Below are 14356 nucleotides of genomic sequence, written 5' to 3' on the forward strand. Positions count from 1 at the left end.
AAAAAACTTACTTCACCAAAAAAGGCATGCATATACTAAAAAGGAAGAGATGGAAAAAGATATTCCATGCAAATGAAAACCAAAAAACCCAGGAGTGCCTATATTTATTATTAACGAAAACAGACTTTAGTCAAGAATGATTTTAAAAAGGCAAAGAATACCATTATGCAAAGAGGATATAACAATTGCAAATACAGGAGGTGCCAAAAAAATGTATACACATTTAAAGAGATGTTCTCTATATATTACTTTTCGAAGTTAAATTGAATTATGGTATCAATGTGTAGTATAACATTTGCTCAACCATGCTTCTGCCATTTTCTTTGTCCTGTCTGTTGCATGGTGACACTAGCATTCATTTGATTAATGCCACCTTTTGAGCGAATATCTTACTTAAAACGTGCACACATTTTTTTGGCACCCCCTGTACATATGCACCTAACTCTGCAATACCCAAATATATTTTTAAAATATTAACAGACCTGGGACAGACACAGTGGCTCATGCCTGTAATCCTAGCACTTTGGGAGGCTGAAGTGGGAGGGGAAAAAAAAATTTTTTTTTTTTTGAGTTGGAATCTCACTCTGTCACCCTGACTGAAGTGCAGTGGCACGCTCTCGGCCATCGCAGCCTTGATCTGCTGAACTCCGCTGATCCTTCCACCTCAGCCTTCCAAGTAGCTGGAACTACAGGCGCGTGCTACCACGCTCGGCTAATTTTTTTAATTTTTACTGTAGAGATGAGGTCTCACCAAGTTGCCCTGGCGAGTCTCGAACCCATGGGCTCAGGCAATCCACTTGCCTCGGCCTCCCAAAGTGCTGGGATTACAGGCTTAGCCACCGAGCCCGGCCGAGAAAAAAAAATTAGCAGGGTATGGTTGTGCACCTGTAGTCCCAGATACTTGGAAGGCTGAAGTGGGAGGATTCCTTGAGGAGGAGTTCAAGCCTGCAGTGTACTATGATAATGCCACTGCACTCCAGTCTGGGTGACAAAGCCAGACCCTGTCTCTTAAAAAAAACAACAAATTAGTAGACCTAAGGGGAGAGAGTAACTGCAATATAATAATAGTAGAAAACCTCAAGACACAATTTTCCGCAGTAAACAGATTACCCAGACAGAAATTCAACAAAAAAACACTGGAGTTAAAGTGCCCTGCAGACCGAGTGGACCTAACAGACATTTACAGGACATTCCATCCAATGGCTATAGAAAACTCATTTTTCTTAGGAGCACCGGAACATTCTCTCATGTTCATGGACTGGAAGAGTTAAAAGTGTTAAAATGGGCGGAGCATGGTGGCTCACACATGTCATCCCAGCACTTTGGGAAGCTGAAGCGGGAGAACTGTTTGAGTCCAGGAGTTTGAATCAAACCTGGGCAACATTACCAAGACCGTGTCTCTATAAATATATATATTTTAAAAGCATTAAAATGTCCATACTACTCAACGTGCTCTACAGATTCAATGTATTCCCTATCAAAATACCAATGACATTTTTTACAAAAATACAAAATAACAACTCTAATATTCTTATGGAACCACAGAATACCCACAATAACCAAAAACATCCTGATTAAAAAGGACAAAGCTTGACTCATCACACTATCAACGTTTAAAATATACTACAAAGCTTTAGTAACCAAAAAAGTATAGTACCGGCATAAAAAAACAGACACAAAGACCAATGGAGCAGAATAGAACCCAGAAATAAATCCACAGTTACAGCCAACTTGCTTTCAGCAAAGTTGCCAAGAACATACACTGGGAGAAAGGACTATCTCCTCAATAAATGGTGCAGAGAAAACTGGATATCCATATGCAAAAAATGAAATCACCTCTCACCATATAAAAAATTAAATCAAGTAAAATTAAAGACTTAAATGTAAAACCTGAAACTATAAAACTCCTAAAAGGAAACACTGGGAAGATGTTTCAGGATATTAGTCTGGGTAGAGGTTTTGAATAAGACCTCAAAAGCAAAGGCAACAAAAACAAAAATAGACAAATGGAATTAAATCAAGCTAAAAAACTTCTGTACAGCAAAGGAGCAATCAATAGGATGAAGAGATAACCTACATAATGGGAGAAAATATTTGCAAACTCTTTCTTGACAAGAGATTAATAACTAAAATATATAAGGAATTCAAACAACACATTAGCAAAAAAAAAAAAAAAAGAAAGAAATCCAGTTAAGAAATGGGCCAGTGATCTGAATAGACATTTCTTAAAAGAAGACATACAAATGGTAAACAGGTACATGAAAAAGCGCTTAACACCACTAATCACAATGAGATATCATCTCACCCCAGTTAAAATACTATTATGAAAAAGACCAAAAATAAGAGAGATTAGCAAGGATGCAAAGAAAGGAGAATTCTAGTACTCCATTGGTGGGAATACAAATTAGTACAACCACTATGGAAAACAGTATAGAGGCTACTAAAAAACTAAAAACAGATATACCATGTGATCCAGAAATTTCACGGCTGGATATATATTCAAAAATTTTAAAAACCAGAATATTAAAAGATACTTGTACTTCCGTGCTTACTGCATTACTCACAACAGTGAAGATATAAAATAAACCTAAGTATCCATCAATGGATGAATGGGTAAACAAATGTGGTACATATACACAGCAAAATATTATTTAACCATAAAAAGAGTGCAATTTTGTCATCTGCAGTAATATAGATGGAACTGGAAGCCATTTTGATAAGTAAAAGAAGCCAGGCACAGAAAAACAATACCATGTGTTTTCACTCATATGTGGGAGCGAAAAAAGCTGATTACCTGGAAGACGGTAGAGTAATGGTTAGAGAATGGTAAGGATAGGGAGGAGGGAGGAATAAAGAAAGATTGGTTAACAGGCAGAAAATTACAGTTAGACAGAAGGGATAAGTTCTCGTGTTTGATAGCACAGCAGGGTAAACCCGGTTAACAGTATTTTGTGGTATATTTCAAAATAACCAGAAAAAAGATTTGGAATGTTCACAGCACAAGAAAATGATACGATACGTGTTTTAGGTGATCGATATACTACATTACACTGACTTGATCATTATATATTGTATGCACATATCAAAATATCACATGTACCCCATAAATATGTACAATTATTTATGAATTTTAAAAAGTAAAAAACAATTAGCCAATATTTCAAACTTAGAAAAATACAATACAGAGAAAAGAAATGTATCCTAGGACTATTTCTAACTCAAGAGTTGCCAGTTTATGGCCTCTAGTATATAGACAGCCAACCTCGTTGTTTTGTTTTCTCTTTGAAACCACAGAAACAATAAATGCTTTCTAAAAACACAAAGTTCTTTGAAAAATAGGGAATATAAGTTAACTAAAATATAATGATACTGAAAAGCAAAGAAAAGTTAAGACTATGGTATACTTTTAATATCTGTGACAGACAACATCCCAAGATAGATATAGAAACAGCATTATTTTATTACCCATAGATGTAAGAGTCAGTGGTAAATTAAATACATTAATTTTAAAAATTATACAGATGAGCTCTCACTGTTGCCTAGGCTGTTTTTGAACATCTGGGCCCAAGTGATCCTCCTGCCATGGCCTCCCTAAGTACTGAGATAATAGGTGTGAGCCACTGAGCTCAGCTTCAATACATTATTTGAAAAGTCATGCCTGAAAACCTTGACTTTCTTCCTTTTCACTCTCATTACCAGTATGCATTAGTAGCTGGCTTCCTTCCTAAGGAAGATTTCTTACATAGAAATAACTTTTTCCACTTTGAGATGTACATCTGAGTAGAGAACAATTGGTTGTTGCAGCACTAAGATGCAGATACTAAAAGGAGGGCCAGTTCTATTCATTACCAAAGTGAGTTATCCATGTATAACAGTTGCCGAGTGCATGATTTATATCTGTGCTTCAGCATAATTACAAATTAGTATGCATAATAAACATTTACATTCATCTGGCAATATTCAAAGCTAGTAATTTACAGCCATGAACAACAAAGAAACCCACAAAAGATACACACAACCAAGAATATGACTTATATTTTAAGACTCTATTAATCTACTAATAAATTATAGAACATATTCAGGGCTCAGACAATCCCTCTTGCCCGGGCCTTCCAAAGTGCTGGCATTAAAGGCGTGAACCAATGTGCCAGCCTAGACAAGGTTTTTTGTTGTTGTTGTTGTTTTAATTAAACTGCAACTGTATGTGTAACTTTAAGAATCACTATGTAAAGAAAGTAAAATAAGAGGACTGAGAATTTTAAAGAAAAAAAAGGCTTTCTTAAACTTCATGTACTCCTCCCAATCTCTACCGACACACCTAGTTGGAACCATCCTCTTAGATTTCAAGAAAATGGAATATGCCACAAGCAGCATCCTTACTGAATGTGTGATTCACAATGTATACTACGCTGTAAGGCTATCATACTAATCACAGTTTGAAATGGACATTTTCAGCATTGTGCTCAGTCACTATTATCTCTTCTACTAACTCTAAAACAAAATACAAAAGTGAATTATCTATTTTCAAAGATAATTAACTCACTTTTTGTGAAGGAACTCTCCAGCAGCCACAGCAACAGGGCGATGTGCTGAGTATACCAAGTGGTAAACATTTTCACAGTCTTCATTGGAAAGAGCTTCTTCACTTCCACTGAAAAATGCAGAAAGTAACATAAAAATCAAAGTAAATTTTAAAAAATTCAACCTTTATTTAAATTTTGTAAAGTTCATTATAAAGCCTCAAGGCATGATGATTTTTGTCTCACCTTGTATCTTACTTTGAAAGTAGTATTTCCCTTTACAAATAAAAAATACTAAAGCATTATATAAAACTCAGAAGATACAGATAAAACAAGAAGAAAACAAAATGCCCACAATTCTTCTACATCTTAAAATGTGATATATCTGGGCAGAACAAAAATATCCTACTCAATAATCTATAATTAAACTTGAGACCATAATAGTAATGGGAATATTTACACCATTAAATACTGAAAATGATATGTGTCCACATTCGTAGAATATAGTTAAACCAGAACTTAAAGGTATATTTAGTACCTTAAATATAATTATTAGAAAATAAAACCAAATGAGTCATAAGAAGCTGGTTCTTTAGATACAGTAAGACAAACTGCTGACATGACTTACAAATAAAAAGAGGATGTAAGTAAAATAGAGGATAAAAAATAATAATTAAGAACAAATAGTTTTAGAAAAATATAATAAATTACATAATAAACTTAAAAGTCTGATACAACAAATATATTTTAAAAGATTATAAAAAAGTCAAAATTATCAGAAAAATAAAACACAATTTAGATAGATAATCATGGAAGAAATAAAATGATAAAGACCTCTCCCACAAAAGAAAATAAAGACTGATATGGCTTAAATAAGAGAATTCTCTCATAGTTACAAGAAAGAAATAATCTCTGTTACTATTTGTTTTAGAAGAGAAAAAAGGCAACAAACAATTAAAGGTATTTTACAAAGAGAATATAACCTTGATTTTGAAGTTGGATAAGAACAAGAAAAAAATTATGTCCAATTTACTCATTAATACAAGTGATAGCCTAAATAAGATTGTAAATATAATACTGTATTTAAACAAAAAATATATATCACGCTCAAAAGGATTTATTCTAGAAATGCAACAATACTTCATCATTAAACAAATCTATTAACTTAATTAAGGCTCATTTAAGAATGACAGAAAAATCCCAGAAAACTCAGAATGCAAAGGAATATTTATCATATAAAAACCTACCACAGAAATCATAGAAACAAAGAACTTTAAATGCCTTTCTGGAACAAGAACAAAAGTATAAGCTATCAGTGACAGTATTATAGTGCTGACGGCCCTGATCATGCAGTTAGCCAAGTCATAAGGTTAGAAAAGAAAGACACACAAATGAAGTGGTTTGCAGGTGGCATAATAATCTACACAATGAAACCAACTGAAGCAACAGACCATTAAATGCATTTTAGAACTCAGAATCAGAGCTCAAACAGGTTGCACATATAAGATCAACATAAAAATAAAAGGTTTCTATCTTTCTCAGCAGTAACCAAGTAGAAAATGTAATATCAAATACTAATCATATATATAACAAAAATACCATAAAGCAGTTAAGAATTAACCTACTAAATAATGAACAAGATCTCTATGAAAAAATTTAAATTCTATATGAAAATATGTAACGATATTTAAATAGAGAAATTCAATCACGGATAGTGGCATGCACCTGTAGTCCCAGTTACTTGGGAGGTTAAGGCAGAAGAATCACTTAAGTTCAGAGTTCAAAGTTTTAGAGTGCTATAATCACCCCTGTGAACAGCGACTACATTTGGGCCTGGATAACACAGCAAAAACTGTGGTGTTGTTGGTTTTTTAAAAAGAGTAAAAGGCTGAAAAATGACCTTACAGGCAAATGGAAAACAAAAAAGAGCAGCGGTAGCTATTCTGATATCAGATAAAGCAGACTTCAAACCATCAAAAGTTAAAAAGGACGCGGAAGGACACTACATAATGATAAAAAGCTCAATCCATCAGCAAGAAATATTTATCTTAAATATATACACACCCAGCACAGGAGAACCGGGTTTTAGAAAACTGCTAAGTATACTAAGAGATCACAGTGATACTCTCACAATCATAGTTGGAGACTTCAATACCCTGCTAACAGCCCTAGACAGATGATCAAGGCAAAAAACCAACAAGGAGATCTGGAACCTTAACTTGACATGCAACCAAAAGGATTTAATAGACATCTACAGAACACACCACCTAACAAGTAAAGAGTATACATTCTACTATGAAACATACTCTAAGACAGATCACATTCTTGGAAATAAATCAAGCATGAACCAATTTCAAAAGGTCGAAATAATACTATGCTTCTGGCCAGGTGTGGTATTTCACACCTGTAATCCCAGCACTTTGGGAGGACAAAGCAAGAGAACTGCCTGAGTCCAAAAGTTCGAGACCAGCTTGGGCAACATGGCAAGACTTTGCCTCTGCAATAAGTCAAAAATTAGCTGAGTGTGGTGGTACATGATTGTAGTTCCAGCTACTCAGGGGGCAGAGGAAGTAGAATCACTGGAGTCCAGATCAAGGCTTTGGTAACCATAATCATGCCACTGCACTTCAGCCTGGGCAACAGAGTGAGACCTCAACTCAAACACACACACACACACACACACACACACACACAAAATGCATCTTCTCAGATCACAGTGGAATAAAAGTAAATGTTGCCACCAACAAAATCCCCTTAAAACACAAAGACATGGACACTAAACAACATGTTGCCGAATAACTTCTGAATCAACACAGAAATAAAAAGATTACTAGAAACAAACAAAGACAGACACAGCTTATCAGAATCTCTGGGATGCCATGAAAGTAGTGATGAGAGGAAAACTCACAATACTGAACGTGCAAAAAAATAGAAAGATCACAAGTAAACAGTCTAACATCACACCTAAGGGAGCTGGAAAGGCAAGATGATCTAAATCCTAATTTCAGGAAAAAAATTCAGATTACTAAAATATAGTCATAGAAAGTCAGGATATAGAAGGCAAAGATACCATAGAAAAAATATTAACAAGACAAAAAGCTGGTTCTTTGAAAGGATAAATAAAATTGATGGATCCCTGGCTAGACTGATTAAAAAAGGAAAGAAAGCCCAAATAAGCACAATTAGAAATGAAAATCACAATATCACAACTGATCCTAAATAAATTCAAAAGACTATCAGATTACTATGAATATCTGTATGCAAAACAATGAGAAAATTCTAAAGAAAATAATGGATCCTCTGGCATCACACAACCTCCCAAGGTTGAAACAAGAAGAAATTAAAACTCAAAACAGACCAATTACAAGCCAGGTAATCAACTCAGTCATAAGAAATCTCCCCACCAAAAAAAAGGCCTGGACCAGAGGACTTCCCAGCTGAATTCTACAAGACATACAAGGAGGAGTTATTGAACGTATTCCAGGCAATCAGGGATGGAATTCTCCCTAGCACATTTTATGAAGCTAACATCAGACAAACCTGGAAAAGACCCCATAAGGAAAGAGAATTACAGAACAATCTCCCTGAGGAATACAGACACAAAAATTCTCAACAAGATTATAGCAAATCAGATCCAACAACACATCTCAAGGATCATCCGCCATGACCAGGTGGGGTTCATTCCTGGGATGCAGGGCTGGTTCAACAGTCCAAGGACCATAAATGCTAATTCAGCATATTAACAGATGGAAAACCAAAGGTCACATGATTATATCATTAGATATGGAAAAAGTAATTGACAAAATCCAGCAACCCTTCTTGATAAAGGCCCTTGAACACATAGAAGGAACATTTCTCAAAACAGTAACAGCCATCTATGGTACACCTTCAGCCAACATTTTTCTCAATTGGTAGAAGCTGGAAGCATTCCCCTAAGAACTGTGACAAGACAAGGATGCCAGCTCCTATTCAACATAGTGCTGACAGTCCTAGCCATAGCAATCAGGCAAGAGATGGAAATCAGGGATCCCAAAATAGGAAAAGAAGAAGCCACACTATCCCTCCTTGGGGAATAATAGGATTCTATACCCAGAAAACCCTAGGGAGTCCTTGCCCTAATAAACAACTTTGATGAAATCTTGGGGTACAAAATCAACATGCAAAAGAGAGCTGCATTTCTTTTCTTTTTTTTTGAGTTGGAGTCGCACTCTGCCGCCCAGACTGGAGTGCAGTGGCCGCTCCCGGCCACCGCAGCCTCGACCTGCTGGGCTCCGGCGATCCTTCCGCCTCAGTTTTCCGAGTAGCCGGAATTACAGGTGCGTGCTACCACGCCTGGCTAATTTTTTTATTTTATTTTATTGTAGAGATGAGGTCTCGCCTGCCCAGGCGGGTCTCAAACCCACGGGCTCAGGCAATCCACTCACCTCAGCTTCCCAAAGGCGCAGGATTACAGGCTGAGCCACAGAGCCTGGCGAGAGCTGCATTTCTATACACTAATGACAAGAAGGTAGAGAACCAAATAAAAAAACACAAAATGCAATCCCATTCACAAAAACCACACACACAAAAAAAAAGGAAAGAAAAGAAATCCCTTGGCACCCACCTAACCAGAGAAATGAAAGATCTTTACAATGAGAACTACACAATGATGCTAAAAGAAATCAAGAATAACACAAACAAATGGAAAAACATCCCATGCTCATGAATTGAAAGAATCAATATTGTCAAGATGTCCATCCTAGCCAGGGCAATCTACAGATTGAATGCAATACCCATCAAATTACCAACATCATTTTTCTCAGACCTGAAAATGAAAGTACAGAAATTCATATGGAAACAAACAAACAAAAAAATCATGACTAGCCAAAACAATCCTCAGCAAAAGGAACAAAGCACGATGTATCACAGTTCCAGGTTTAAAACTTTATTACAATGCTACAATAACCAAGAGATGGCATAGTATTGGTACAGAAATAGGCACATAGACCACTGGAACAGTACAGAGATTCTAGAAGTAAAAACACAATCCCTCAACCAACTCATCTTTGAAAAAGTCCCCAATAACAATCACTGGGAAAAGGAGACCATATTTAGCAAATGGTGTAGGGAAAACTGGCTAACCACATGCAGAAGAATGAAACTGGACCCCTACCTATCACCATATCCAAAAGGCAAGTCAAAATGGATAAAAAACCTAAATGTATAACCTAAAACTGTGAGAAAACTAGAAGAAAATGTAGGAAACACACTTCTGGACATTGAAGTAGGCAATAAATTCATGACCAAGTCCCCTAAAGCAAATGTTACAAAAACTAAGATACTCAGGTGGGATCTCACCAAACTGAAAAGCTTTTGCACAGCAAAAGAAATCATCAGGAAGGTAAAGGGACAACCCACAGAATGGTAAAAAACAATTTGAGAAGTATGCATCTGACAAAGGCCTAATGTCCAGAATCTACAAGGAAATCAAATAAAGTGAAAGAAGAAAAAAAAAACAACCATTAAAAAGTGGTCAAAGGACATGAGCAGGCACTTCTCTAAGGACAACATACAAGCAGCCAACAAACACATGAAAAAAATGCTCAGCCTCACTAATCATCAGAGAAATGCAAATCAAAACTACAATGAGATACCCTAACTCTGGTTAGGTTGGCTATCGTTAATGTGTCAAAAAACACAAGTTCTGGTGCAGCTGCAGAGAAAAGGGAATGCTTCTACACTGTAGTTGGGATGTAAGCTAGTTTAACCTTTATGGAAAGCGGTGTGGTGATTTCCAAAAGAACTAAAAATTGATCTTCCATAGGATCCAGAAATCCCTCTCCTGGGAATGTACCCAGAGGAACATAAATTGCTCTACCAACAAGACACCTGCACACGGATGTTTATTGCTGCACTATTCATAATAGTAAAAATATGGACCCAACTCACATGTCCATCGAAAGTGAACTGGATAAAGAAAATGTGGTGCATATATGCAATTGACTATTATGCAGTCATAAAGAACAAAATCATGGCCAAGTTGCTGCAAAATCATGCAGCAACTTGGATGCACTTGGAGACCATCCTACTAAGTGAACTATCACAGAAACAAAGAACTGAATATCATGTATTCTCACTCATAAGTGAGTCCTGAACACTAGTCACATCAGTGCAAGGATGGGATAGGCAGTGGCTAGAAAATGCTAGGGGAGGGAACAAGAGAGGGAGGAGGAGAAGAACAGGGGGCAATATAATGGTACCTGCCAATATCAGGAGGAGTGAGGGCCAGCTAGAAGCCCTAACTTCACCTGCATGCAGCCTATTTATGTAGCAAATTCTCACTGTACCCCACACCTCTAAAATAAATAAACAAATGAATAAATGAAAGAAATTCAGCATTCATGCATAGATGACATAGCACAGCAAAGAACTTCATTCTCTCCTAAATTTATCATAAAAGTCAATGCAATTCTAATACTCAAAATCCCACAGGTTTTGAGGCATTGGACAAATATATTTTAAAAATTCAGATAAAAAAAGCCATAAGTAGATGAATTGATTTTAAAAAGAAAGATGAAGCAGAGAATATCACCCAATATTCGTAACACAGAACACATACTATGCAGTTACAATAATAAAGAGAATGGTATTAGAGCAGAAAGGTAAAAGAAGCTATAACAGTAGATACCTGAATAGTTACTTAGTCTATGACAGATATGGCATGATAAAGCAGGAAGAGGAGGATTTATAAGGACTTTGCTAGGACCTACATTGTCTCACATAGACTGTTTTTAGATTTTACTCAAACCCGTACAGATAAAGTTATAACATTACTATTTTAAAACTGCTACAATACTAGCGAGACAATTTAAGTACTTTATTTCCTTTCTCCTACTTCTATACCATTCCATAAAAACCTATCTGAAAAATCTATCCCTTTGAGGGTTGTTTCTTTTGAAGCCCCTTTTATTTGAAAAAGAAAGATTTATACTTCATTGATATTTTCTCTAGACTACATTAAAGTATTTTGATATGAAGGAAACAATCGTCAAAATAAAAACAACAAAGAAAAAATAAAAAACACTTTGTTTTAAACCTAACCTAAAACTGTAAAACTGACAGACATATACATATATGGGCTATACAAATGAAAGACATTGATAATGCTGGAGAAATGCCTTAAAATATCAACAGATGAAGTTAACACATTAACAGAGATTAAACTTACTGAAGTATCAGAGTCACCAATCTAATAGCTTCCACAGCAACATCATATTCTTTATCGAGTGTCATTGATACAATGCGATCCTGAGGGAAAAAAATTATTAAACAAATCAACCATGAACATAAAACAAGTCAGGAGAGATCAAAAGTAATATATTCTGGAATACAGATGCAACACTAATGATAGATTAAACAAGAAGCTTTATTCTTGAAATCATATTATGATAGTTCTATTCGCACAAAGGGGGGTGGTGTTAGTATAAACATTTGTAATTTAAAATTTTTCTCAATTGCCATTCCCTAGTACTGTGATAGGTAAATCATAACTTTACAAAATTAATATATTCATAAAAAGCTATATAGAGAGAAAATTTTGATGTAAACAGGAGAACTTTCTTTCAAAAGCATTAAGCAAGAATTTATGTTAGTAATATCTTTGGTAAAACAGAGATTCATTCATCTATTTGATATGATGTAGTAAAGAATATGAATTAATACTTGTTGTGGTAATGTTATTTGTTAAACTACTTATAACTGCACAGAGAAAAATAAGCTCGCCATTCTTGATGCTTACCTTGAATCGATTAGTGAATAGCTCCAATTTGGGAAATAATTCTCTATTGGTATATAGACTTTGTAGAGCTTTCAAACACTTCAGCCTGACTTCCCCTTGCTTCAGAAATACAAATAAAAACACAACAGAAACAGTCAATTCCACTTCACAAAGTCTAAAACAATTTTCAAGTCTATACGAAGACGAAAATAAATTTTAGTTTAATCATTCAATTTCTTCATATGGTAATGCAACATTGGATGAGCCTGAGCAACTGTATAGTCTGTTTGTACTTTAATAAAAATGCACTGAAAGCCCCTTAGTTACTTCAGAGTAAGCCACATTTATTTCAAACATTTATCAATTCTGACTCAACATGCAGAGTTATTCTGTGACACTTAGGATTTTTAACCTGTGATTATTTAGAGAAGGGTATGCTCACTCATCCCTTATGTAATTACTGAATAATCTTGTAGAAAAATCTAATTTCATATTAAAGGGTTATTATTTATTCATGCCGCAAATATTTACAGGATGCCATACAAATTCCAGGGAAAGCAGTGAGGAAAATAGAAATAGCTGAACGTTTAAAATAGAGGCAAAACAATGGAGTCAAGAATCCTGCTATTTACTAGTGGAGTATCTTTAATAAAGTCAATAACTTGGAGGAGAGGATGTTCCGGATCATCTTGAAATCTAGAAAACTCCCTCAAAGAATAAAAAAAAGATTAATGTTTCTAGCCTCCAAAAGAAGCTATGTGTTATAATAGTAAGAGCCCAAGTTCTGGAATGAAACAAAACTAGATTTTATTTTCAATTCTATATAGTTTATTAGCTACATGTGAGATGTTAAGTATATTAATCACCTTGATACTCACGTTTCTCATTTCTTAAACTGTTTAGGGAGTAAATGTAGGAGCTGTTAGTAAAAGTGTTAACAATCAGTTCTGAGTAATAAGGCCTTGGATTGTTGCATTTGCAGATTTCTGAAAATAGGCCTGTCACGGCCAATACTGAGCTACCAGTGAGATGTCTTGAATTCATTTATGAAGAGATATTGTTGTTCTTGCCAGCTCACTCAAGCCAGCTCTAGCACACTATGACACGTGCTATGAGATGATGTGATATCTGCTGGTAAGTCTCTAGCAGACAGAAGGGAGCTGAAGTACCTGTGACAGATACTGTTGATGTCCCATCCAGTTCCCCTTTATTGGGCTAATTTTTCAGCCTCTGCCTGTATTGACTGCTAGGTTTAACATCTGCACCTTTCCCTGGAGAACTGACTGTGGTTAACACCTAAGCATGGATCTCTCGAAGGTCACGCTCTACCTTTTTTTCTCAACAGAGTCCCCCAGGCTGAGGTTCATAGCCAGTGTAGAAAGATATGAGGATAAAACAGCCCAACCTCCTTGCTTTGGACAGGACAAACTCTGAGGTGCAATTCGCTCTCCAAAGCTCCTTGTGAGATCACACTGAGACTAGACTTCTCCTAAAACCACATCTTTGTTAGTATGATTCCTGCTTTATCACACTTTCCTCACTTTCTTATAGGCTACTCCTGAGAGTATAAGCCTCAATATTACTAGTGCAAAATCCCTGACTCAGGCTTGGCATCTAGGGAATGTGACTTAAGACAGCTGGTACCTAGTGCCTAGTAAAAGCAGACTTCGGTAATAGGATTTGAGAGTTGGATTACTTGATTGAATTGCTATGAGGATAGACACAATGGTGGCAGGTAAAGCACTGATAATTCCTGATGTAGGATAGCAGTTTACTTTTGCTAGGATTTTTACCTGTAGGTGAAAGGGCTGTGCTTTAGCTTGTATAACGTTCTCACATTTGACGGAGATGGGTGAATAGTAACTACAAGGACTGTGGAATTGGGTGGCTATTGTTAAGTATCACTGAGATGCTAAAGAGAAAACCATAGGCTCTGGCTATTTAATTACCAGTTTAAAGTAAATATGTTGCTTCTCTGGCAACATTTATTTTATTTATTTATTTTTGAGTTGGAGTCTCACTTTGTCGCCCAGACTGGATCCCAGTGGCTGCTCCTGGCCACCGCAGCCTCCACCTGCCG

The 14356-nt window shown here is 35.9% G+C and overlaps 1 protein-coding gene across 2 annotated transcripts in view; it reads right to left on the reverse strand.

Annotated features, from left to right (window-relative positions):
* The window catches only part of STAG1 (stromal antigen 1), a 283214-nt gene that overhangs the window by 112011 nt on the left and 156847 nt on the right, over nucleotides 1-14356 (reverse strand). For both annotated transcript variants that reach the window (XM_008064213.2, XM_021715629.1), the window contains exons 10-12: nucleotides 12298-12396; nucleotides 11728-11807; nucleotides 4544-4651 (exon numbers count right to left, since the gene is read on the reverse strand). In XM_008064213.2, coding sequence (XP_008062404.1) covers nucleotides 4544-4651; nucleotides 11728-11807; nucleotides 12298-12396 — 287 coding nt within the window. The remainder of the gene's footprint in view (nucleotides 1-4543; nucleotides 4652-11727; nucleotides 11808-12297; nucleotides 12397-14356) is intronic.

Source organism: Carlito syrichta, unplaced genomic scaffold (assembly GCF_000164805.1).
Source record: "Carlito syrichta isolate Samal-C Ts95f unplaced genomic scaffold, Tarsius_syrichta-2.0.1 Scaffold307227, whole genome shotgun sequence".
Taxonomy (NCBI): Eukaryota; Metazoa; Chordata; class Mammalia; order Primates; family Tarsiidae; genus Carlito; species Carlito syrichta.